Source organism: Pteropus alecto, unplaced genomic scaffold, assembly GCF_000325575.1.
Source record: "Pteropus alecto unplaced genomic scaffold, ASM32557v1 scaffold8, whole genome shotgun sequence".
Lineage (NCBI taxonomy): Eukaryota > Metazoa > Chordata > Mammalia > Chiroptera > Pteropodidae > Pteropus > Pteropus alecto.
In genome coordinates, this window is record NW_006494609.1 from 23,148,129 (window position 1) to 23,175,075 (window position 26,947).

The 26,947-nt window shown below is 44.8% G+C and overlaps 1 protein-coding gene across 1 annotated transcript in view; it reads left to right on the plus strand.

Moving 5' to 3' along the window:
- The window catches only part of RCOR1 (REST corepressor 1), a 35,965-nt gene that overhangs the window by 1,222 nt on the left and 7,796 nt on the right, over nt 1-26,947 (plus strand). Inside the window, exons 2-6 of the mRNA XM_025042074.1 lie at nt 16,276-16,328; nt 17,737-17,898; nt 18,607-18,725; nt 20,757-20,835; nt 23,663-23,857. Of these exons, the coding sequence (XP_024897842.1) occupies nt 16,276-16,328; nt 17,737-17,898; nt 18,607-18,725; nt 20,757-20,835; nt 23,663-23,857 (608 nt within the window). The remainder of the gene's footprint in view (nt 1-16,275; nt 16,329-17,736; nt 17,899-18,606; nt 18,726-20,756; nt 20,836-23,662; nt 23,858-26,947) is intronic.

The following is a 26,947-nucleotide window of genomic DNA, read 5'->3' on the forward strand; positions in this document are numbered from 1 at the left end:
GAGTCAGCATGTTAAGATGGAAAGAGCTCGTATGTTACACATGTTTAATTTTGACCAACGAGAATCTTTTTTTGGTCCAAATTTGATGACTCTTAGTAATGCTAAATTTAGCAAAAATAAAATAATCTCAGTGTAACCTGATTTAAGAGTGCCTTAATTTCCTCCATCAAGCTGCTTCTCAATGAGTTTGGAATGGAGGACAGACTGGCAGGACGTGTGTTGGAGTTTCTGATGTCTTTACTGTGCCGGGGAGGACTTTTAAAGTATTTCCTTTTTCTCGCCCCTTCCAGTAACTTACAAAAAACCATCTATTTCATTTTTGAACATGTCCTTTCTAACAGAGCTGAAGTCTGCCTGTAAAAGTCTAACTTGTAAAGCTTTGTTTTCCTGAATCTGCTAAATAAGTCTGTTCACATATGAGTCTTTCAGATGTTCAGTCATCCTACCTCCTTTGTCATCCCAGTCCAGGGTAAACCTACCTGGTTCTTCAAGTGGTTTTTAGATTTTGGGGTCTCTCGTCACGCCTGTTGCCCTCCTGGATATGTCGCAGTTGGTCACAATGCCCGTCTTCAGTTACAGTACCCAGAACTGAGTATTAAGGATAGTGAGCCTTCATGCCAAGCACTGGATTAAAATGCTTCTGTGCTCCAATATTCAGTTTTTACAGTAACCGAGAGGAAATTTTTGTCCCCGTTTTATTGATAGCATTTCACAATTCAGAGCAGGCTGCGATGGTGCCACGGGGCGCCAGCGGTAGAGCCGCGAGTAGTGTCCATGTTCGCAGACTCTTCCCCTTGCTTCGTGTTCTAAACGCATCTCTCGGGTCGAGTTAATTAATCTTCAGTCTTCTCTTCATTTCAACTACTGTCCTGTTATTACAGTTCACGATTGCGTTAGTGCCTCCTGCTATTGTATTACCCGTTGGCATCTTTGAAGTCAGAATTTAATTTTAATGTTATCTTATTTTTTTCTAGACCTAGAAGAAAAGAGCAGAATAAAAAGTTAATAGATTTTTAAATACTGGTATTGCCTAAAATAAACTTGCAGTTTTAAAGTAAGCCCTTCGCATATTGGTTAAAACTTTAAACTTTAAAAACCAGTCTACAAGTATCATTTATATATTGCTGAAAGTTCAAAAGACACAGAAAAGTATAAAGAAACACTTGACTCATTAAGCCATTATCCAGAGATAACTGTTAAATAGTTTGGGATGTTTTTCCAATCCTTGTCCTTCCTCCATGCATATTTATGTAGGTGAGCTGAGGGTATTTCTGTATACGTGGGTGTGTACAGCAAATCCTCACTTGACGTCATCAGTAAGTTCTTAGAAACTGCGACTATAAGCAAAACAACGTGTAACCAGTTGCATCCTGGGCTGACTGGTACAGACAAGAGTTAAGTTCCTACGGCACATTTCTGGTCACAAAGACACCACCAAACTTCTAAATGACCCCAAACACTTCTAATAGTAAACATTGAAATGCACATGAGCTCTACAGACATTGAGGAAAGATGAATAAAAACAAATAAGATCAGCTCACCCACCTCAGGTCAGGGTCACAGGTAGCTGGAGCCTGTCCCTGGCGGCTCAGGGCACAAGGTGGGACCACCCTAGACAGGACGCCCTTCCATCTCAGGGCCACGTACCGCCACCCACACTGGGACAATGCAGATGCGCCATTCACCTCGCGAGCACACCGCTGTGATGGGGGAGGGAAAACGCACGAGGCTGGGGAGACCGTGCTCCCTCCACGGACAGAGGCCCCGGCCGGGAGCCCATCTGCATTTTCTCCTCAGCGTTACAAGACGAGGTTATCTGAGGGCCTGCTGTACCTGTCTGCGTGTTGTCTTCCTGAACGTTGACCTTCCAGAACGTTTCCCACGTTGTGCGCATTTTCATAGTGTGTCACGTGGATCTGTCCGTGTATCTAACCATTATTCTATTGAAAGCTTAGATAGTTCCTACTGTGTTGCTTCTGTAAAAGAAGGCTGAGTGAAGGACTGAACGAACCATAAAGCTTTGACCTCTTTTTGTTGTTTTTGCTGTGTTTTTAGTGATTTCTTAGGCTAGATCCCTAGGGATGGAATGGTGGGCTGACAGGAATCGGCTTTCCTGCCCCAGTGTGAGTGTGGTTCCCTGCAGCAGGCGCCAGCGTGCGAGACTCTGGAACCACATTCCATGACTCGTCTAGTTGTAGGCCTTGAAATGTAAGTACAGTGTTAACGCAGACGAGCTCACATGGTTGGATCTTTGCCATCTGTCATTTCCCCCAGTGTGTAGGTGAAAAAGAAGCTTTTCCACCTTTTCCACTTGCCTCTTTTTGTTTTGAAAGCCCGTGGCAGTGCCGGTTGCCCAGCGCTGGTTCTGACTTCACGCAGACATTGGTGGTTTGGAACGTGCGCGGGTTTCCAGCAGGTAGACAGCCCCGCGTCAGGACGCCTGTGGGCCCCTGGTTTCCCTGTAACTGCATGTTCACGTAATTATTTTGTGGTTATAATAACAAATGCTGTTGTAGAAAGTTCAAGCAATATAGAATGCATAATGTGGACAGTTAAAGCCTTATAGTCACTGCTTACGACATATATGCTTTCCGATATTTTTATGTATATTAATATGAAAACGTTTTATCACAATCTGAGCTGTTCAGCAGTTTGCTCTTATCAGTATGTGTGGGACTTGGTTCTATCAGCACCTTTACAATTACCCAGTTTTTAACTAACAAACCTGGGCGTATCATAATTTAATCTTTTCTTTTTTTTTTTAACAGCAAAATTTCCTGTTGGTCGATATTTGAAATCTTTCAGTTCTTCCTTTTTTTTTTTTTTTTTAAAAAAAGCTATAGTGAACATTCTTATTTCTTTAGGATAAACCCCTAGTTCCTAGGACAAGGAGCAAAATACAATATTTATGTTTTTTTTTTTTTTTTAATAGAGTTAATATGAAATACCTCTGAAGTTTCCATAGAACATGTAATTAATTGTCAGGATGTTATACCCGCGTCCCCGACTGTGGACATCCCTCACAGACGGGTACATTAGTTACAGTCGGTGAACCTACACTGATACGCCATTATCCCTCAGTGGCTGCAGTTGACATTAGGGTTCACTCTTGCGTTGTACATTCTCTAGGTTTTGACGCATGTAAATGACACGTACCACCACCATAGTATCATACCGAATCTCAGTGCTCTCTGCCTATGCGTCGCGCCCAGCCCCCTAACTCTTTGCCACCACTGATCTTTTTACTGTCTCCATAATTTTGCCTATTTCAGAATGTCATGTACTTGGCATTATACAGTCGTATAGTCTTTTTCAGATGGCTTTCTTGACTTAGTAATAATGTACGTTTGAGGTTCCTCCATGTCTTTTCATGATTTGATAAGTCATTTTCTTTTTAGTGCTGAATAATTTTCCATTATCTGGATGGACCACCGTTTATGTGTTCTCCAACTGAAGGCATCTTGGTTGCTTCCAGGTTTTTGCAATTATGAGTAAAGCTGCAATAAAGATCTGTGTGCAGGTTTTTATGTGGACATAAGTTTTCAACTCCTTTGGATAAACACCAAGGAGCTGGCTTGCTGGATTGTGTGCTTAAAAGCACCTTTAGTTCTGTGAGAGACTTCAAAGCTGTCTTCCGAAGCGGCTGCACCATATGCATTCCCTCCAGCCGCGGATGACGGCCGTGCTGCTGCACAGCCTCGCCAGCGTGTGGTGGTGTCCGTGTTCTGGATTTTGGCTACTGATAGGTGCATGACTTATTTTCTTTTACACCAACAAGGAATACATACACACTAAATAAAATAAAATAGCAAAAAATGTGCTACATCTCCCAAGTTAACCGCTGTTATGTGAATTTCCTGGGTGTCTGTTAGTCTCTATAAACATAAACATATCTTTTTTTTAATGGTCATATGTGGGTGTTTCATAGTTTAAGCATTTCTAAACACTGCTGCAGAGAACATCACTGAATTGGGGTTGATAGATCAAATAGTACATACATTTTAAATTTTATAGATTTTTTTTCCATGTTTCATGTTAAAGAGTTGTATGAGTGTGTGTGCCTATTTTCTAAAACCTCCCTAGCACTGTATTCTTTCTTATAAAATTGTTTTAAAAATTATTTTTATTTGTGGTAAAATAAACAACATAAAATTTACCATCTTAACCATTTTTCTTACATAAATATTTGTAACAGCCAAAAAGTGGAATCAACACAAATATCCCTCGACAGGTGAGCAGACAGATCAACCGCAGTATCCCAATATGGCGGAGCACCCCCTGGCAGCAAAAAGGAAGGGGCTGCTGGTGTGTGCCACAGCTTGGACGACGCTCAGTCCCAGGCCTGGTGACGCAGCCCGTCCCTGACGGTAGCATACCACGTGATTCCATTTGTATGGCATCCTTGGGAAGACAGACCATGGTCCACCTTGACCATTCTTAAGTGCGTGGCTCAGTGTTCTTAGGTTCGTGCTGCCGTGCAGCCAGCTTCCAGAGCCCTTCATCTCACAAAACGGAGACTCTCCCCGTTCAGCAGCTCTACGCTTTCCTCTCCCCCGGTGCCTGGCAGCCAGCATGTCACTTTTTGACTCAATGATTTGACTATTCTAGGTATTTCGTTTAAGTTGAATCATACAGTATTTGAGGGGTTATTTTTGTGTGTGTGACTGGTTTATTTCACTTAGCATAATGCCCTCAAGTTTCATTCATGTTGTTAACATGTCACAATTTCCTTCATTTTTAAGGCTGAAAAATATTCCGTCATGTGGCTGTATACCACATTTTGTCTACCATTCATCTGTCAGTGGATACTTCGGTGTTTTCCACATTTCGGCTGTCGTGAATAGTGCTGCTGTGAGACCCTGCTTTCCGTTCTTTTGGGTATACGCCCAGAAGTGGAATTGCTGGATTCGGTAAATCCCTGTAACTTCACCCCTGGCTCATATATTTATTCTTCTGGTGAATCTTAGACTTGGTATCAAGTTCTCTCCAAAAGTATCTCAGTGTCATCTGAGTGTATTTAGTGAGAATTGGTTTCATTCATGTTTTGATTGCGCAGCTTAGTTGCCTGAGAGTGTCCCGTGCGTGAGCGATTCAGGAGCTTCGATTCTAGTGGAGAAAGGGGGAAATGAACATGTAAACAAATGATTTATATGTTTTTCCTCTAGATCAGCACTTCCTTTTCAAGTGTAAAAACCGAGCTCGGGAGAAGTCAAGTCAGACGCCTCAGGCCCCACTGCCAGGCAGAAGCCTGGCGAGGGCTCTGGCTCCAGTGTCGTGGTGACACGCGCCTGCCGTCATGTGCTGCTTCATCTGATGAACCGTGATTAACAACCTACAGCATCATTGATGTTACACTGCTCGCTGTGGGCCGGGTCGAAGTAAAACTTTAACAAGAAATACAACCTTTGGGGTGTTCCTGGAAAATGTGCCTTGTAGAGAGACACATTTCATGTAGAGGAAATGTAAATAATTTCAAGTAGCATAGATGAGAACAGTAGGCTATAAATAGTGTACAAAATGATTGTGGAAAACTGCTGGACGAGACAGTGACGTGGGCATCAGGAGGGAGTGAGGCTGAATCGTGTGGAATCTGGAGCGTGGGCGGATAGCGAGAGAAGCCACAAGTGTTCACTAGTTGGAGAAGCGGACAGTGGGTTCTAATACTGTTCTAGTATCGAGCGTCTCCTGTGTACTTTGTGCCCCGATGCCCCCCTCGGGGCCGTAGAAAGGGCGGTGTTTTCCTCGGTAGGAACCAAGGGAGTGTTGGAAGCCGTCGCCATTTGAGTGACGTGTTGAGGAATGAACGAGAGCGGGCTGCGCGAGGGCGCAGCGCATTCCACGCAGACGGAAGCGTAGTGTTTGCATTCGACAGCGCGAGGGCGTAGAGCGGAAGCGCGGGCCTTATTTTGGAGACCTGCTTGGCTGTGACACATGGTGTCCTGGGGGACTCGAGAAGCAATGAAACGTCTTAAAAGTTTGGGTTTTATGTAAAGAAGCAGTCGGAGGTTAGCAAAACGAAGTGGACGTGTTAGTAACAGGAAATCGCCAGAGGGTTTTTGACTAGGTAATCTTGTCGACAGAAGTGTGTGTGAAACTGGGCCGGTCCTGGTTCCGGGTCTGGCTCACTTTCCTGTCTTAAGGAAAGACGTTTACCAGAGCAAGTGCAGTCAGAGGTACCAAAACGGTGGCCTGCGAGAATTCTTAGAGGGGAGTTTGAGAAGAGAAGGAATACTCTAAAAGTGACTTTTTATTGTTTGATTCTTTTTAAGGTAGAGTTTGAAAGAGATGAAGTGGAGCTAGTGGGGAAGCCCGCATTAGGGCTTCACCCCGCCCACGGGATCCGACCCTAAGCAGCAAACTTCCTGCACTCGATGGGGTCACCTTAGGCACAGAGGGAGATTAGTGAGGTGACTCGGCACCCGGAGGCAGACGGTCTCCCTCTGCATGCGTTACGTGTTTTATAGGTTATATAATCAATGCTTTTGCAGTTAGTTAAGTCTGCGGTTTTTTATTTTGTAAAGATGAGAAACTGGTACAATGGTAAGCGCAGATCTCAGTGTTAAAATAGACAAAAGTGGAACTCATTAGCCGTGCCCAAGACAATCGAGCGGGATGATTTTTTAAGCTGGATGTCTATTAACTAAAGAGCAAAATAACCTAACATGCTAGACATAGAGTTTCAAATTGTGTCAAAAGCAAAAGTCGTCGCTGCATGAGCACGTTAGACTTCAGTACACGTTTTCAGGATTGTGTGGTGTGTGACAGTTTCAAATCAGTGGTAAACGTCTAGACTTTCCTATAACGGCAGTCAGTGTCAGGAGTGTCTCTTCAGAGCGCCCCAGTGGCTTCCAGCCCACTGTCAATAGGGGCCGAGGGACCTGCCGGCGGCCACGAGGCCCTGCGCAGTTTGACCCCGCTCCGCCCTCCCGACCTCATCCGAAACCTGCTCCCTTTATCTGGGGTTCTCTTCCCGCGTGTCCACACGGCTCACTCCCTCAGTTCCTCCTGGTTGCCACTTAAGTGTCACTACCAGAGAGGCCTTCGGGGACATCACGGTACGGCAGAGACCAGCACGCGTTACCTCCTCATGGCCTTCATTCCACTGACCCGCGGCGCGTGCTCGGCGACTCTCCACTGGGCTGGGAGCCAGCGAGCCGTGAGCCGCGAGCCGCGTCCGCTCAGCTCTCCCTCTATCCTCTGCTGGCATCTGTACCGTGCGTGAACTCGTCCGCTGAGTGAGAAAATGCTGGGGGTGTGGACGCTCCTGTAGGAAATTGGCAAATGCAGCCCTTGGGGCCGTTTGTTCTGCACCTGGGGTCGCTGGGACTCCTCTCTCAGTTCCTTCTTTGCCACTCACCTTGTGGTTACCATTCACTCACTCGGGAGATTCATGAGGCCACGTATGTGCCGGGACCTGGAAGAATGCAAGAGTGACAGTCTGAGTCCCTCCCCAGTGTAGCTTACAGTCTAACTTCCAGTCTAATGCAGGGGTCCCCAATCCCTGGGCTGTGGACCGGTACTGGCCGGTGGCCTGTTAGGAACTGGGCCGCACGGCAGGAAGTGAGCGGCAGGCCTGCGAGAGAAGCTTCAGCGGTATCTGCAGCGGCTCCCCAGCGCCGGTGTCACCTCCTCAGCTCCACCTCAGGTCATCAGACATTAGATTCTCACAGGAGCACCAGGTCCTGGTGCCACAAAGTTTGGGCACCGCTGGTCTAAAGTTGCCCTGTTTGATTGACAGGAGGGAGAGTGTACCTCGAATTCTCACCTGTTCTTTGACTCAAGGCTAAGGATAGGATAAGCTAATATTGGCATTAGTTTTCAACTTTTTATACATATAAATGACTATCAAAGAAGCTCAAAGCTTGTGATTAAAATTATGTTTTTTTAGTGTGCGAAAATTATTTTTATCATTTTTATTCTCGTAAGTGCTTTACAAAACTTACTGGAAAAGACATAGAGCTAAATTTACACAGTAGCGGAAGCACTCCATTAAAATCAAGGATTACTTTACCCTTTAATCATATCAGTGAGTCTTATCTTCATCCTTTTAAACTTAAAAAATTTCATTTTGTTATCATAATTTATCCTTTTTTGTCCTCATAGACATTTGTTTCACTTTTCACTACCACAGCTATACTGCCGGGAACATCTTTTGACCTGTTTCTTGATATCCATCGGGAATGTAGATACTCAGCTCTGAGAGATCAGTGCCAAATTATTTTCCAAAGTGGTCAAACTGGTGTATACTGCTACCAATAAAATGCAGAGTTTATGTGCTCCACGTCCTCTCCAATAATTGATATTGTCGGACTTCTACATTTTAGACAATACAATATGTATAGCGTGTTTCATACCAAGGAATTTTGCTATTTTTGTTAGGTATGATAATGACATTCTGGTTCTGTAAAAAATATGCCCACATTTTTAAAAGATGCATATCGATATGTATATAGAGGTGAAGTAACTGAGATTTACTTTAAAATTCTTCAGCAGATACCAAGCACATTTTTAGCTCAGTTGTCTAGACTGGATGCAGACACCGGCTACTGCCTCAGTGTTAAGTGCGCCGCTTTGCGGCTGGGTAAGAACATGCGCACCTGCTGTTGGAAACATGAGCCGATTATTTAATACAATGACAGTGTCGTGATGTATGGTGTTCTCAAGGGCTCAGAAAAGAAATTACCTATATACATAGGCTTGTTTTTATCTTTAAAAATAGCTTAAAATTTCACCTCCAATGCATGGAGATGACCACTATTAACATTTTGCTTTCATGTTGTTTCTCTGTGCTCATGTGCACCGTGATTCTAAGCACAAATGAATCATACTGGATACAATAGTCGTTGAACTTTAATTTCCCTGTGATTAAAAATTAAACTGAGTTTTGGTCCTGACTAATATCCTGTCGTATAGCTTTATTTAACTGTGTCCCTATTCTTGAACATCTATATTTTTTCAGTTTTTCTTTACTATAACACATGAGTAAGCAACACATGAGTCAGCAGAAATTTATAACGATCTTTTCCAGTAGAAAAGAAAGTCTTTCTTGATTCTGCAGATCACGTTTCCCAGTTAAGTGCATTCTTTTTTGCTGGCACTTAAGACAGTCAGGATTATTTGTGTAATTAATTAGCCAGACTTTGAGGTCTATGAAGGCAGAGACTGTTCTAATCATGGCTGTACAAGCAGTACTGGGCACACAGTAGGGCCAAAAGCGTTATTGAATCAGTGAGGAATAATTAATTGTAAAGCACATTAGTTGATTATAAAACATCAGTCTTCTGCAACCTACTTTGAAAGCTCAGATTTCTTTACTAGATAAAGACCTCTTCCCCTCCCAAGAAACAGGCGTTGAGAATGGTCGCACTGACAGTGGGAACCGTGCCGCCCGCACTGCGCCACCGTGCGGTGCAGCTTCCATTTTCAGAGCTAAAGAGAGCGAGGCCCCCAAAGGGGAAGTGACTTGTGAAAGTTTGCGGTGGGCAGAGCCTCGTCAGATCCTCGGGCACTTCCTGTGACCCTCCAGTGGCTCTCAGATCCCGTTTGAGATCCCTCTTTCCTGGGCTCTCGTGTATCGATGAGATGTATTGAGAGGAAGGTATAAGGAGCCACTAGGATTTGCAGGCTTTTAAATCCTTCTGTCTCCTTCCTCCCCTGCCCATAACCCCTCAGCAGGAGGTGGACTTAAAATTGATAATTTAAAAAAGAACTTTAGTCACTGAAAGGAAAGTTTTTTTGAGTGACTGAAATTCACACTCACAAATTCAGAAACCTCAAAATGTATTTCTTCTTGTTTGTGTGGTTTTGATATTGTCATAATCTTTTTAACACCAGAACCTTCAAATTTGGTGTTTGTCGAGATGATGTTTATCTCATTAAAATGGGAAATGTGATGAGTGCTTTTTACCCATGGTCTCCACACGTTAATATTATGCTCTAATACATTGATTTCCCAAAGTGGCCCGTCATAAATATCTGGGAGCATTATAAAAACATCTTAGAGTACAGTTGGTTCTTGTCTTGATCTAGGTGTTTCCTTTTCTGAAAATTTACCAAGCCGTGCCCTCATATGTGAGCTTTTCTCTGTGCACGTCATATTATATAACAATAACTTACACATACACCCATGCACATGTATACACACAAACGTGTACATGCTTACACACATGGACATACAAAACAGAGTGGAGCCCGAGAGCTAGTATTTTGAAGATGTCCATCAGCTGGTCTCCACCGGCCAGGGCCAGGAGCTGCAGAATTGGACCCTGCCTTCACGGACTGCAAGCCCTGGGGTGCTCTGTCTTGCTGGACTGATTCTGTGGTTCTGAGCCACTCCTCTTACGGCTAGTTGCATCTCACGAGTGTTCATGAAGGAGTTAACTTTAATGGTACTTTACGCGTGTATGTTTCGACTCCTGCTGCTTTGCGAAGGGTCGAGCAGGATGCCTTAACGGTCGCGTTCTTGTTTATAGGTGAGAAAATGGCTCTGGTCTGCCAGTTCCTGATGAAGCCAAGGTCCTTCCTGCCAGTCTGTTTGCAGGCTGTGGGTGACCAAAGTGTCAGCCTTTTTTTCCCCCTCTCTCTTTTAATGTCAAGAAGATGTCGTCTTTACTTATTAGAAGAGGTTCAGACTGTTCTGAGCATGGTTCCTTTCTTCAGCTCACTGTACAAAGCAAAACATAGGTGAGAGCCACTGAAGTTATTTTGAGTAAACAGTTGCCCACTTAGGGACTCAGTCATCAAGTCAGTTGACTTGAAGTGAAAGAGACCAGTGGGATGGGGTGTCGTCTTGCCCAGGGGCTTCGGGCATTCTCCAGGAGAAAGAGAGCTGTTTTGATGAGTCACAACATACAAGAGGTCCACCTGTGCCTTTCTGGACGAAGCACAGATGTGCGCGTCCTGGAGTAGAGGTGGGCGAAGGGATGCTCTGATCCTTTTAGTGGAAGATTCTTGAAATGCAGCGCACACCCAAAAATTAAACTTAACATTAAAATGTTTAAACAATGACTCCTACAGTGTTAGCCCTAGAAGACACTTTCAAGTCCTAACTGTCCCTTCTTGGACTGATGTGGAGACTGAGGCACAGGACGGAGGGGCAGAGCTGATCTGAGGTCACGCAAACTGATGCTGGACGGGGGGAGGGACACAGGTGCAGCTTGGGTGGGAATAGAAGCCAGAAGCTGACTTAAATGTGTGGCGTGGTAGGGTTCTCATATTTCTTATTTCCTCTTGATCAGATCGTCATCTATGAGACTGGGTTGGATTTTGTAGTATTTACGAGAGTGTCAGAGGGTGGGCGGAGCTTTTTCTGTAAACTGGGATTTTAAGAAAACTACATTAAGAAATAGCATGTTCATAAAGAAAGTGTATTTTATTACTTAGTAGGAAGGACTGGTTCGTTTTCTTTTACTCTGGTGGAGTCTCTGTGGCTTGTCTTGTTTCTTGTGCCCTTTTTTCCCTGGATATTCAGAGGGATCATTGAAACGTTAAGTGTAACAATATCTGTGTCCACCAGGGGGCATAATTGTTCTACTCTCATAATTTCAGCTCGTTTTGATTGTTACAGTGATAACTCATTTCTCATTTTAATAATACAAGGAGAGCCCACGATATTTGTTTTTATATTCTCAAAGAAAGTTCGGCATGCTCAGTTTGAGTTACAAGAGAGAAATGAATTTCCTTTGCGGTACCTAATGCAGCTCCAAATGTTATGATAGTAAAATTTTTAAAAGCTGTATTAAGGCTCTGGCTTTGTCCTCAGCCCACCTTATGGTGTCAGCCTCTTGCTCTGCATAGAATACGCAAGCTCACAGGGCGTTTTGACTATCAGCGCCTAGGGGGTGGGATGGGTGAGTTAAGGTTACTGTGGCAGTTTACATCTGCTTTCTTACCCCTTTTTGCAGTTGAATTTAAGACTGTTATTAGAGGTATGAGGGCAGGTTGTTCATGGCATTGAGACATGTGGAAACAGATGAAGCCTGGTACAAGCCAGCCGTTTACCTGTACTGTGTTTCCATCATTTCCTCCATCGGGCACAGTTCTGTTTTCTTAACTCGTCCGGCGTAGATAGACTGTGCTGATGAGCCTTGCTCGGCTCTCTCTGTCATGCAGAACGTTCTCATCTGTCTCCTTAACTCGAGAGCGAGGGTAGCGTTTAGAGGCCCTGGAGTCACACACTCTGTGTTTATATAAGTCCTTTTTCTGCTGCTTACCAGCCTTGTGACCCTGGCCAAATTATGTAACTTCTCTGACCCCCAGTTTCTTCATTTGTGAATGAGAGTGATGATATAATTATTGGAGGCTATTAAAACAGTAATCCCTATAAAGAGCTTAGAACGCTGGCTGGCGCATAATAAATTCTTACATGTTAAAGTACAGTTGTTACTTTATCAATATAACCGTTGAATCTTTAGAAACCTTTTCTTGATACATCGTCATCATTACTTACTGATAATTTTGCATCCACATGCTATCCTACTTCTAGACTATTATTTTATATATTTATGTTTTTCTTCTGTTGCCTGTTTGGTTTCTGTTGTTTCAAGCTACTGCAGGAAATAAGTTCATTTTTCTTTTGTGTTTTGGCCTGCCATTTGCTCCGATGTTCTGTACACAGTAAGGGTAGCTCAATAAATGTTTGATTAGGCTTTAGGAATTTTGTAGATTTTCTTGATGAGTCTCACACTCTACCTTTAAAGTGGTGTTACCCTGAAAACACACTTACTCACCTGTGCTTTCCATAATGGTAAGTTCTCGTCAGAAGAAGCCAGCGCTCTGTACGGTCTGTATATTTCTTAAAGAATCAGTGATGCCTTCTTTATCCATGATGCATATCTTTATCCATCATAATTTAAGTGGCCAGTTCTTGTTTCCATAAGAATTTTCAAGTTTTTAAAAATACTTCATTATGTGATGATTTAGATTGTTTTTGAAGCAGAGCACACTTGATTCGGTGACCGATTCTTCTGATTCTTCTGGCACCCAGATGGCTCCCTGGTGCTGTCCCCTGTGCACTGGGGAGGGCCTGTGGGCGCAGAGGCCCAGGCCTGGCCCGGGGAGATGTCCTGGCATTTCCTCAGGCAGCGGACTTTGCCCCTGGCCCTGACCGCAGCTCCCCTAGCGACACTCACTGCCTGCGCCGCTGCTCGCCCCCAGAGCAGACGACTCACCTTTCGTCCATCGGAGGCCGCGTCAGGATCGCTGTTGCCGGAGATGCGTTCGGGGTCCGGGCTTTTGTTATCTGTGTTTCTAAGCCATTTGTTCCAAGTGGTTTGTGTTCCTCTTGCTTTCTCGTTTCTTCCTTACCCACCACCCTAAGCGTCTGGTCACCCTTTGTTTTTCATGAGGGCCATTCGGAGTGGATTTTATTTTCTTAGGTCGAAAGCTCATTTTAGCTTAAGGGAATCACATGGGACGGTTTGGACAAGGCACACTTTCCATTTTCACCATGTCCCATCAGCAGCTCCTGGCATGCTCTGTCAAGGAGCAAGGTAGGTGCTGGGGAAGCATCGGAGGTTCCAGAAAGTGTGACCGCTGGCCATGTCCCTCTGATTGTTAAAGGGAATAAGCGCTCAGGACTATGCAGCGAAGGATGAGGCAAGGCCTGTCACCAGCATTATTTGTACAGATGGCAGTATTCATTGTGAATTGACTGTAGTCCAGAGCATTCCGTGAGGAGTAGGGGTGTCGCTTTCACAGTTAGGTGATAACCCGGCCCTACTGGGCAGAGCTCCTTCCTGGACTGTCCGGGGGCTGCGGAAGGGAAGGCAGCCTGAGAGGTACCGCCGTGCCTGTGCCCCTCATTCAGACGGGGCCGCGGCTTTCTTACCCACCCCCCACTCACCTCGCGTGCTGCCGTTACGCGGCTGGAAAAGAACCCCAAGTGTCGAATTGCGCATCCCGCAGCACCCCAGCACCCCAGCATCCGCTGGGCAAGTGTTTGTCTATCTGCGTGGGACATGGGGACAATGAAAAGAGTGAAAGGTGGTGTTTTTGATAGTGTCACAAGTTGCCAGGTTCCCCGTACAGTCACCTACTTCATCACACCTTCCAGGCGCCTGGTGGACATTCCAGGTGACATCATGGAAGTAGCTGTGATAGTGTCTCATTTGCTTTAGGGTTGAGTCTTCAGCATGGTCTCGAGGAAAATCTAAAAGCCGTGTGGTTTTAAAGGCGGCCTTAGCCAGCACGCCTGGCCGCGTGTGTCGTGGTAAATGTCACAGCGGCCTCGGCCACCGCCATCAGGATCCACGGCTGCAGCGTCTCCACCGCCAGCCAGTGTTTATGTTAAACAGGAGAGCAAATGACAACCGTACATTCAAAGAATGCTTTTGTTTCTCTGAAATTTTCAGCTAAATCTTTTAGCTAATTCTGGTTGTTGACATCAGGGACAGCTTAATAGCCTCTGTTACTGATGCAGCAGCGCAGCTAGCGCAGAGGCCACCTGCCCGAGCCGCGGGCAGGGCAGGCTCCCGGGGCAATACGCGCTCAGCCCTCACATTTGCCTAGAGAGCACGAGACCAGCTGGTGGCCGTGTACGTGGCACACGCTCCGACTTGGCTCAGGCAGATAACTGTATCAGGAGAGCTGTGGCCTCGCAGATCTGAGACTGCGTAGCAGACATGTGGGGTTCATGCACTGTTCCCTCCTCACCCGGTGTCGAGAAAAGACACCTGTGAAGCAGACCTGCTCCAGGGTCGACCCTCGAGTCACTGTCGGTCCCTCTCCCCCTGCAGCGTTCTAGACCCGAACACTCTCACTACCCAGTTTCGATCATCTGAACCGAAGTCGTCATCCCCCCACCGCCCCCACGTGCTGCCATTGCCGTCTAGGTCCCCTCCAGGCCGAGTGCCACCCATCCAACAGAGCTCTGGCCAGGTGTGCGGAACCACCTGTTCATGCAGCCTCGCCTCACGGTAGCTTTTTTCTTTTTTTCTTTTTTTTAAAGACCCTTAGAGCAATTTTCCCATATTTGGCACGGTCTACCCTATTGTGAAGTAAAAAGCAAGGGACACACTTTGGAGTAACGTCTTCCCTGGTTTTTAAAATCACCAGTTTCAGCTTTTGTGACAGACCGAAGTCATTTGGTTTGGCATTTGCCAACTCTCGGGTAAACTGGAATTTTACTACATTCTGAGCAAAGTAACCAGTCAGTTTGTAAGTACCTTAAATGTTAAAAAAGGACATAGAAAACGAGTGAGTGCCTCAGTATGGAAGTTAATATTGAGTTGCACTGTATGTAGTTACTATTCGAATTAAGTTGCCTTTTTTTATCAGTGGAAAATCTTTTCCCCCTAGTATTAGAATATATGCTAATAAAAGTGAAATATTTTTTCAAATTGATTTCTTTTTCCTAACTTGGTTGTCAGTTTTACCACAATTAGGAACGATGGTTGTGGCGTGATCGAATAGCGGACTGACACTTAGAAGCCCTGACTTTTATTAGGTGTCTGCTGTGTGCTGTCTGTGTAGCTGGGCAAACGAACCTCTCGGAGCCCGTTTTCAGCCCTGTGAAGCGTAAGATCTGGGGGGGAGAGGCACCAGGGGCTAGTGCGAATAACTGTTTGTTTCATCTAATGTTATGCTATTTGACTTTTTTTTTTTAGTTCGTGTTATTCTGTACTTTTTATAAAGAAAAGTCATCCATGAATATAAGGAAGTGCTGTCCATTAACAGTAACTCATTTTTCTGGAAAGAAGACTAGAAAATGTAGAGTGGGAATAGATTCATCTTTGGGGGTGACAGCTTCTGGGGACTGAGTCAGTTTTCCTGGGTGTTTCCTTAGTGCTTGGAAGCTGGCACTTACCATCTTGTGTTGAGTTTGAAAGCAAATACCAGACATTGGTTCATGTAATTTATCTCTTAGATTTTTTTAAACATAACAATAGGTCGTTTGTTCTTCAGCCTCGGCTGAGACTAAAAACGAACCTCAGTTTAATATTTTTTACTTCTAAATATTTTTCAGAGCACCAATGAAATACTTGCGTATTATAGAAAATTTAAGTAGAACCAAGTTTTAAAAAAAAAATGATGATCTCGCCATCCAGAGATAAGTACTGTTTATTTGAGTATATCTTCAGCCATTTCTCTGTGAGACGTGTGTTTGTAAGATCCACAGTGGGATCGTATTATCCGATTCTGTTTTGTGACCGTCTGCTTCCTAATGTTTATCTGGTGCCTGGCGGCCTGAAGCACGCTCACGCCGCCCACGAGTCCAGCGCTCACAGACTGCGCTCTGCCCGCGGTTGTTCACTGGCCTCTTGTCTTGTTTTTCAGTGGACGAATACATTGCCATTGCCAAAGAGAAGCATGGGTACAATATGGAACAGGTAAGGACGTGGCTTTCTTTCGTCGTTGAGATGGGTTTTTAGAGCTAACCCGTTAAATGTGTTTTGTCGTGTGTGTGAAGTAGCAGCGTTTCTTCATCGGCGGTTTCTGGGAGGTTACTCGTGGTCTCACACAAGGCCCCGGTCCCCGGTCGCTCTCTGAGGTGTGCGTGAGAGGCCCTTGGGTTTCAGAGGCCCCGTGGATCTGCAGACCTGCAGTTCCGGCGGCAGAGGCCCCGAGGGCTGGGTTCTTGGGCACAGCGCTTTCTTACTTGAATATGTGGTTTGTCGTTTTTGTGGTTGTGTGATAGTTTTTTCCTGACTCATGTTGTCACACAAATCTATAGTATTTTAATATTTATTGTTTGAATCACTTTCAAGTTGTAAAATTGGACTAAGGCTTCCTTTTAAAAATCGTTTGGAGCCTATTTGTGAGAAATCCATGAGATTTATTTTTTCTCCAGAAGTGCAGTATCTTATTTCAAAGCCTTATTTCTAATTACTGTTTTTAAAATAAGCACATTAAGTTAGATTAGTGCTTTCCTTGGCATCGATCTAGATTTTTGCAGCCCGTAAGTTACTAACATTTCTCATTTACCCGAATGACTACGGGTACCAGCAGTTGAGGTTATATGGAATTGGATTCTTTGTTCAGCCTTGGCCTTATTTTAATTATTCTACCCTGGTAGAACTGTTAGAAAAGCCAGTTACAATAAGATAGTTCCAGAGTCTTACAAAGCAAAAAATATATGCTGCTCCTTTTCCATCCCTACTTACAAACTTAACCCAAGTTGTCCAGAAAAGTCATCAGTTTTTTATTTTATTTAGAAAGTGTAAATGTTATTGGGTGATTGCTAAATATAGGAATTATTTAAGACTTCTGGCCTTTTAAAAGTGTGACTGTTTTTACTTTAGAGTTGTATTACAGGAAATTTCTCAGGAAAATATTCCAGACTTACCTTTCTCGTTTCTAAGTTGTTCCTCACCCATTTGTATTTTTTTCCTTTCTGAGCTGAGAAAAAAAAAAAGTTTTATATTTGCGTTTTGGGGGCAAAAGAATAACAGTGCAGTTGCGTGCTTTTCTGGCTCAGCCCCCGCTCCGTGCGCGGGGCGGCGAGTGCAGACGGGGGCCGCGCTGCTGCTGCCACTTGCTGGCGCTAGGACGTTGGCAAGTCCCTCCGTGTCTCAGGGCCTCCGTGTTCTAAGCTGAGAAGAGAGAATAATGGACCCCTGACCTCAGGGCTTGTGGGATGAAGGAGTTAGGCTGCGTCGGCCGCTTAGGACCACACGAGTGAGCTGTTTGCTTGTCTGGGTGCGAAGAAGCACACGCTCTTCTTTTGCCAACCTCATTTCCATTTTGATGTCACATTCCCGTTTTTGGTCTAAAATTTCACCGATGCTATTTTTCTAGGCTCTTGGGATGCTCTTTTGGCATAAGCATAATATTGAAAAATCATTGGCTGATTTGCCCAACTTTACCCCCTTCCCAGATGAGTGGACTGTGGAAGATAAAGTCTTGTTTGAGCAAGCCTTTAGTTTTCATGGGAAAACTTTTCATAGAATTCAACAAATGGTGAGTAGATGAGATGTTGAATCCCCACCCACCCCAGCAGCATACCTGAGGGATAGGAATGTCATCTGCAAGCATGAGCAGTCTCATTTTTAATGAAGCTCGCTTTAGGAACAGCAGCTCACTGCTTATCGTGGGCGGGCGGGAGGCTTCAGATTACAGCAGTGAAGCGGTTCCTAGAACTTCCCAGTTTGAAGGCTGGAACTCAGCCCCCGCCCCTCCCGCCACCCCAGGCTCCCCTGTGGGGACTCCCCAGCAGCTTAGTCCAATAGAAAGGATCTTTGATGGTTATTTGAGCTAGAACATCCTGGATCCCTGTCTGCCTGGGAAAGGCATGATTTTTTTTTATGTTCTAGAATGCTCTTTGGCAGACCCCTACCATGAAAGCTTATTGACAGTTACATTAGTGCTAAAATGAATTTTTAAAAAAGAACCCAAAAATTATGTTAGAAACTTGAGGTGTGTGAAAACCGATTCATCTTAAACTGACTGTACAATCTTTCATGAGCTAAGTTTCACTTACAGTCAGACTTCAGCAATTTTTAAATGTGTTGAGAGTAGTTTCGTGAATTTTTTCCTTGTTAGAGAAAAAGGACCGTGACTGATGGTATTTCTGAGTATGTGACAATGATCCTAATTAAGTGTGTCTAATCACATTTGATTTTTTAAAGGTTAGCCTTAAATGTAAGCCAATTCGTTTTTTATATTTAGCTTCCTGACAAATCTATAGCAAGTCTGGTGAAATTTTACTACTCTTGGAAGAAAACGAGAACCAAGACCAGCGTGATGGATCGCCATGCTCGCAAGCAGAAGCGGGAGCGGGAGGAAAGGTCAGTAGCGCCTGGGGGTGCCGTGTCACCCCTGGGAATCGTCTGAGTCCTGGAATTCCTAAGAGCTGGTGGACACACAGGGAAGGCGGGGTGACTGGATTTCCCAGTACCTTCCCGCTGGAAACACCTTCCACAGACACCCTGCACTAAGGATTCGTGCGCCGTGCGAATGAATCAGTGTCCCGTGGACCTTCCTGCCTGTCCCCTCCCGCCCCTTAAGGGCATCTCCTTTTAATAAAAAGGAGTCTGTTATTCCCTAAGTTGACATTTATTTGGTCCGTTCGGGCAGATTCATTTGACATGTTTTTCTGTCTGGCGTGTGAAAAGACGCAGTGCCGTGGAGCTCGCTTCTTCCCTCTTTGACCATCCATCCGCTTAGTGCGTGCGAGCAAGAGAGAGAGAGAGAGACAGAGAGACAGAGAGACAGAGAGAGAAACATGCCGTGGGGAGGATAGCGCGCTGAGCGGCTGCATCTTAGCCGTCACTTCCTCAGTCTGGTCCGCAGCGCGGGGAGTGGGGCGGCAGTGTGCTGTGCTCACACACACGAGGACCCCTCTCGGCTCCGAGGGAGAGTCTGCTCATCCCCGCGCAGCAAGGTTTAGCTCAGCGAGCTCCCCCCGCCCCCTCCCCGGGCCGCTTCCTCAGCTCTAGAGGGAAGGCGCTGCAAGCCCGGGCGTCAGTGCACAAACGTGGCGGTTCTGCGTTAGGTTAGTGCTAATATGAGTGAGTGTCTTTTTAAAATGATATTTTCCATATTTTCTGTGATACTTTATTTTTGTAAATTAGTGATTGGCCTCATCTCAGGAGAATAGTACATGGTTGCAAATGAAGGAGAATAGCGTGAGAACAAATCGAGAGTTGTATATCACTTCGGGGGGATTCGGGTCTCTTGGCCCAAGTGTAAAGTGAGTGCTGCGCGCATCTCGAGCCTGTTCCAGCGGGTGGGCCCGTGTATGCCTCCGCCCGTTTTAGTAACCGCAGAAGTGTGGCAAGCCCGCTGAGTCTGTTTTTAGTGTCAAAGCAACTTTCGATGAACATTTTTTGTTTCCATTATGTGTTAAGTCTATGTTACTGTTTATAACTTAGATTTATTACTATAAACAGATGCATTCTACTAACCACAATTAAATTTTAAAAACAAATGGAGATTTGTTACCCTGGAGCATCGGCTGGCACATCGCTGTCCTCACCTCCCAGGTGGTTTCTTTCGTTACTGCCAGGGGTGGCAGAGCTGCGGCGTCCCACCTCCCCTGTGCGCTTCATCACTCTCAAGATGCAGAAAGGGAAGGACACACCTGCCATGGCAGGCGCACCTGAGACACTTGTCTTTATGATGGGACTTGCCCGTGAAAGTCATGGCAGGGACTGGGGCAAAATTCCCTCAAAATCCCCGGCTCTCTCTCTTCCTTGTCAGCCAGAACGTCCTGCCGCATTGGGCCAGGGGCGCGTGGGGAGAAGGGGTCTTTTTTGTAACTACCAATTTGTACTTCTTAATCCCCTCCCCCTTTTCAGCCAGTTCCCCCATTTCTCCTCCCATCTGGTAACCATCAGTTTGTTCTCTGTATCTGAGTCTGTTTCTGTTTTGTTTGTCCATTTACTTTGTTCTTTACATTCCATATATAAATGAAACTATATGGTATTTGTCTCTCTATCTCTGACTTACTTCACTCAGCATCGTACCCTCTAGGTCCATCCGTGTTGTCACAAGTGGTAAGATTTCATTCTTTTTGATGGTTGAGTACCATTCCGTCATATGTATGTACCATAATTTCTATTTCCAGTCATCCATTGACGGACACTTGGGTCTTGTTTGCTTATCCATTCAGCCACCCTGTGTCTTCTGATTGGAGCATTTAATCCATTTACATTTAAAGTAATTACTAATAGGTACTGGTTATTACCATTTTATTATTCACATTTTTTATCTTCAGAAAGTCCCTTTAATATTTCTTGTAAAACTGGTTTGGCGGTGATGAACTTTCACTTTTGTTTGGGAACAAAATCTTTCAGTAACTTTTACTTTACTTTCAGTGAGGATGAACTAGAAGAAGCAAATGGAAACAATCCCATTGACATTGAGATGGATCAAAATAAGGAGAGCAAAAAGGAGGTATTTTTTCCCCTTTAGAAAAGTTGAATGTTATGGCTAGTTCCATAAGTAAGATGTTCTTACTTACTCTGCGTAACATATTAAGTGCTGTGTACAGGGCATCGCAGTATGACATTTTAAACAATACTAAGTTTGCTTTATGGAACTTAGAATTGCGTTTGCCAAGAAACTCGAGTAAAAGAAGTCTTAAAGGAAAAAATAGCATCGGTGAGGACGATTTTGTCTGGGGCGGCAGCCCTCACCGCCTCCTCTCCTGAGCTGCTAGCTCAGTCGGTTAGGAAGGGGGTGCTGGCGGGGCCCAGGCTGCAGCATGGCTTCTCTCACCCTCGTGTCTCCTGAGCCGTCACTGGCCAACAGCTCTGCACACGATTGGTCAGGGGGTGACTGCAGGTGATTGCCGAGGGCTGACAGGGACTCAGTGCAAGTCCTCGTTACTCAGAATCAACAGTGCAGGTTCATGACGAGGGTGAGCTTCACACACAGTGAAGTTTTAGTCATTCACTTCTTAAAAATCATTATGCCAGAGATTTTTAGTCTCTGGATTCAGGGGGCCCACAGATCCCCACAATTGCTAGTGACTGTTTGGGTATATCTGTAACATTGGTTTATCGTAAACTGTCTACTGAGAACAATGGGGTGTCAGGATGATCTTAGCTTTTTAAATGAGGCTTATAGTCTTGCATAATTTCGTCCATTCATAAAATTGAATGAAACATGTGGGGTCCCCAAGGGCCCTCCGAGGAATCCCAGGGCTCTTGTGGCACAGGTCAGAAGCCCCCACAATCCAGCACTACTTCCAGCAGGCCCTGGTAGGGTGCCACCGTGATACCTGCAGGACAGGGTTCCCTAGCCCACTGGCACCTTTCGGCCCCCCAGTCGGGCTGGAGTACTGAATCCCATTGTGGGTATGACTTTTATATGTGGTCACAGGAGAGTTTTTCTGAAAACAAGAGTCTAAAGTGTCAGTAAAATCCCAAAGGATTCTTCCCTATCTCAAAAGATTCTAAAGTTATAAGAACAGCTATTTTAGCATGGAAAAACGAAAGGGTCTAGACACACCTGAACTTTCAAGTGGCATCAGTAATACATGTTTTTTATAGACGAAGCATGAAATACAACTAAACAAAAAGGAGAAGGTGAAAATGACAGTCACACAGAATCACCGTTAACATTTTGGTGACTCTTTTCAGGTGACGTCCTCTGTAAAATGTGTGTGCCCGCATACATAATTCTGAATACTTTCACAAACATAAGATGAATCTTAATATGTAACATTTATAACCTTTTAAATTTACCTTATACATATTTTTATGTCAGATACATTTGTATACACAACTATGTGTTATTCCATCATACAGATCATTCATAATTGAGTAAATGAATCTACTATGGGTTTTTACAGTTTTTTGACCCTGCTTTTTGCTATCATAAACAAAGCTGAACTGCTGATCTCATAATTATTTGTGCACTTTATTTTTTTCATTAGAATTAATTTCTAGAAGTTGAATTGTTGAGTCAAAGTGCTCCAGGTACATTTTTAGTCTCCTTTTGGTTTCACGTATGTATAAGTATGTGTGTGTGTGTGCATGCGTGCACGTACACATACGTACATGCGTATATATATATGTATGTGTGTGTGTGTGTGTGTAAAATAGGACCAGTGTATATGTGTATACACACACACACACACACACACACACACACACACTTGTATATTGGAAACTGGTCATTCTTTCTGGACGGCATTTTGCCAGTGATTTATATGAGTGCTCAAATAAGATTATTTTAAGAGTTAACTAAATTAAGAATGTTTGAGAAACCAAATTATGCTTAGGATTTTTAGTGAGTTCTGTTCTGATGCATTGTTTATTAGGTTCTTCAGTGCAACATTTTAAATGGAAGAGAAAAGGGTTGATTTTATGTTAATTTCTGTAATTCTTATTTGTGTGGCTCAATTTCCGATTCAAAAAGAAAAGTGGTTAAATAATAGTTTGTGTACTAAAATATTATTAAAACAGACACATCATCAATAGGTGATCTTTACTAAACAGAGTGCTATTACAGAATATAGTTTGCTGCCCAATATTTTTATGTATTATTTATTACCACTTGTTCAAGAACTTCTTGCTGCCATTTTAGTTTGCATGGTCTTTTTATTTCAGTCTTTTAAAATATGTAGCAAAAAGTAAGGTATTGTCTTCTCCTTGCCAAGATTTTACTGCATTTCATGTCTGAAGGTTTGGTTTTAGAGAAAGCACTTAAAAAATTAGCAGTCATGCATTTTAAAATGACAACATGTATTTTTTCGAAGCGTGTTTTTAGGGCACAGTTGCCCTAAAAGTTGTGTCATCCCCCCAAAAAAGATGCATAAAAAAGTCATGGTTTCTTATTTATTTTTTTAAACTTCTATGAAGATTTGAAGAATTTAAGTGGCTCTTTATATACTTACTGGATCTTTCTGTGTTCACATGTCCATCTGTACTGCTGGGGACGGTTAGGATAAAATAGCTCCTTATTCATATATATATGAAGCTCACGGGAAGAGAATGCAGACTTTTTCCTTCCTGTATTATTACAGGAAGCCCAGAATGCTTATTGTCAGAGGCTTAAAGTGATAGAATGAGACTGCGTCTGTGCAAGAAGGAAATGAAGTCCACTTTCAAGTTCAGTAGCTAATGTTTTTGTCTGTTTGTAGATGGTAATTCTGATATGGCATGGTCTTTGTCTTAGGTTGTTTGGAGCCATGTTAAGGAAATATGCTTATTACTGTTCAGTTGGCATTTTAATTTTTTTTTAGCGTCTCATTTATCACATGTGTATCGTGCAGGTGCCACCTACTGAGACAGTTCCTCAGATCAAAAAAGAAAAACATAGCACACAAGCTAAAAATAGAGCGAAAAGGAAACCTCCGAAAGGAATGTTTCTTTCTCAAGAGGATGTGGAGGCCGTCTCTGCCAACGCCACCGCCGCCACCACGGTGCTCAGACAGCTGGACATGGAGCTGGTCTCAGTCAAACGGCAGGTACGCGCGGCCCAGTCCGCCTAAGGCATGTCACAGCCGGTGCTTCGGGGCTGCTTGTCCTTCTCGCACTCGTGGGTGTCCTCTTTCCACGTCTCAGAAGGACGTTTTGTTTCCAAGGAACTGGACAGAGGATCTTAGGTACTGACCAGCCACCAACTTTTCTTAAATTAACTTTGACATCGATGTTATGCATGTGTACGTAAATGTGTGTGTTCATGTGCTCAGTGGTGTTTCATATTGCGAACACACCCAGCTGACCTCTGTCTGGATCAAGAAATGGAAGCCGTCCCCTTCTGTCGCCCCTCCCCGCGGGAAACCCGGCACTGCCCCCGAGGCCTCTCCCACTCCCCTCTCGCTCCTTACCCGCTTCTCCCAGAGCTGGCCACTCTTCTGACTTTTAAGACCACAAATTACTTTTATCCATTTGAGGGTTTTCTGTAAAAGTAATATGATGTGATTTCTTTTATGCCTGGCTTTCCTTCGGTGCGTAAGTTCTGTCCATCTTGTATGGAACCGTAGCTGTCATCGCCGCCCCTGCTGTGTGACTGTCCCACAGATTTTATCCCTTTTACTCTCCTAGGCATTTGGGCTATTACCTATTTTTGGACATTACAAATGCTGATGTGAACATTGTTTTGTGTGTCTCGGTGCATCACGTGTACATCGTGGTTGGACATGCACCTGAGAGGACTTGCTGGATTAGAGAATGCACGTGGCCAGCATTGGAACACGGTACTACACGGTTTTCCACGGTGCTCATGTCAGGGTTTCCTAACGGTAGCACTGTTGACGTTTTGGGCTGGATAATCCTGCTTTGCAGGTGGTTGTCCTGTTTGTCCTATGCATCGTAAGATGTTTGGCAGCATCTCTGGCCTCTACCCACTAAATGCCAGCAGCATCGTCCTCCCAACAGCTGTGACATCAGAAATGCCCCCAGGTGGGGGCAGGTCGTTTGGTTCCCCATTGTGAGACGTGTCTTTTCACTCTCTCACTGGTATCTCTGGATGAACAGAAATCCTTAATTTTTGGTGGTTGGATTTCTCATTCTTGTCTTTTACAGTCAGAGCTCTCTGAGTTCTGTTACCCTTCCCTGCGGTCAGGACGGTTTTCTCTCGTGCTGTTTGCCTTTTGCATTTTGACCTTCAGTCTGCCTGGAAGTGTTTTTCTGTGACTGTTGTTGTGAGTAGGGGCAACGCTCGTTTGTTCCACACGAGTATCCACCGAGTCAGCCGAGCCCTCTTCACTAGACAGACTGTCTCCCGCGCTGCCGTGCAGTGGGGCCCCGCTCTGAATCCGTCAGCCGTGTGTGCGCGGGTTGCAAGGGTTCTTATCCTGTTTCCGACGCTGTTCCTTTGGTCCGTTTGTCTAGTCTTCACCGACGCTGTACTGTCTAAGCCACACGCGCATCATAAATCTAGCGGCCTGGTAGCGGAAGTCCTCCAAGATTCTCTTGGCTATTCATGCCGCTTTGTGTCTGCATATACAATTTAGAATCATCTCTTCAATTTTCAGAAAAATAATTCTGCTAGAATTTTTATTGGGATCGTATCGAAATCTATAGATCGAAATAGAGAATTAGATCCACGGACATGATCTATCCCCCACTTACAGAGGTCTTTAATTTCTCTCTTGTTGTTTTCGATGTATAGGCCTTGTATATCCTTCATTAGACTTATTCTTAGGTATTTGGTACTTTTTCGGAGCTCTTGTAAAGGATATCGTTTTTTAAATTAATTCTTTTCTAATTATTTGTGGCTGATATGAGAAATGGTTCATTGTTTTAATCAAATTGTACACAGTACGTTGAAACTGAAAATTCAGCTGAGTAGCCTGGTATTGTCCTTTTATGTGCCCTCTCCCTCCCTCCTCCCGCCAGCCCCACCAAATTCAAGGCAAATCGTCGATTCAAGGTTTACTTTTAGTTTTTGCTGCTCCGACTTTTAATCTCGGTGATTCCCTTGAAAGGTTGAATAGGAGGCCAGCTGCCACTTCACGGATGAGGCGGGTGGGACGGTGGCCCCATCCATCTTCCGGTGCAGGGAGGCAGCACAGCCCAGGACCAGGTGTGCCCCATGGAGCCGGAGGGTTGGCTCCCTGTCTTGGCTGCTGGTACAGCTGCATTCCCGTCTTAGGAGAACCATTTAATCTTCCTGGGCCTCTTTTCAAATGAGGAGATTAACCCTGGCCTTCCTGATCCTCCACGGTGTGTGAGGGCTGCTGTGAGCAGAGCTCTCTGATGTGTTTTCCTGCCCCTCTGCAAGGGGCCTCTTCCCCCGGCCGAGCGAGCTCCTAACACTTGCTGTTTGATGTTCAGGAAAGAGGAAGAGACCCCTTCTTCCACGGAGGCGTCACTGACTCCGTAGACAAAAGATGCTTTGGTTTTCAGAGTCCGGGTCAAGAGCAGGAATTTTGTACTTGACCATAGCTACTCAAAGTCTACAGTGTTGAAGGAGAAAAAGTCAGACTTACTGAGAGAGGAGGCAGGCTGTTTACTTCCCATAACCTTTTCGGGCTACTGCCAGATGCGCTTCCGGACTCAGAGTGGCCGCTTGATTCTGGAGGGCCCGTGTTTGCTTGTATACCCAGGGAACTGTCACCTGAGAGTGACAGAAGACCTGATTTACAACAGCTGACACGGCGAAGGACTGGTTTTAGCGGTGGTGCCGGCATCGTTCTTCTGCTCCGTGGTGCTCTCGGGAGCCCAGATTTCTTTCTGTTGTCTGTTCTCCGTCCTTAGTTTATTGGCCTTTCACTGCTCGTTGCCTCCTGTTGGACGCTGCAGAAGCCATTTCGTAAGCCTCACATCTGCATTCCGGGCAAGGAGAGGAGATGGAGGTGGAGCTAACCCAGCTGTCCCTTCAGCAGGCAAGGCTTTTGCCTTACCAGAAACTGCTTGACTTCCTGGGTGCCAGAGCTTTGCAGGGCGGCTCCTCCTAGGTCTGCAGAACGAATGAGCAGGGGCTGGGAACGCCGGTGAGGTTGCCAGAGAACAGAGCCAGTTGCATTAGGTCTTTCTGAGCGGAGAAGAAAGCAGTCAGACGTTAGAGAAGAATCTCTAAACACGCAATAAAGCAGAAAAAGGAAAGCTGT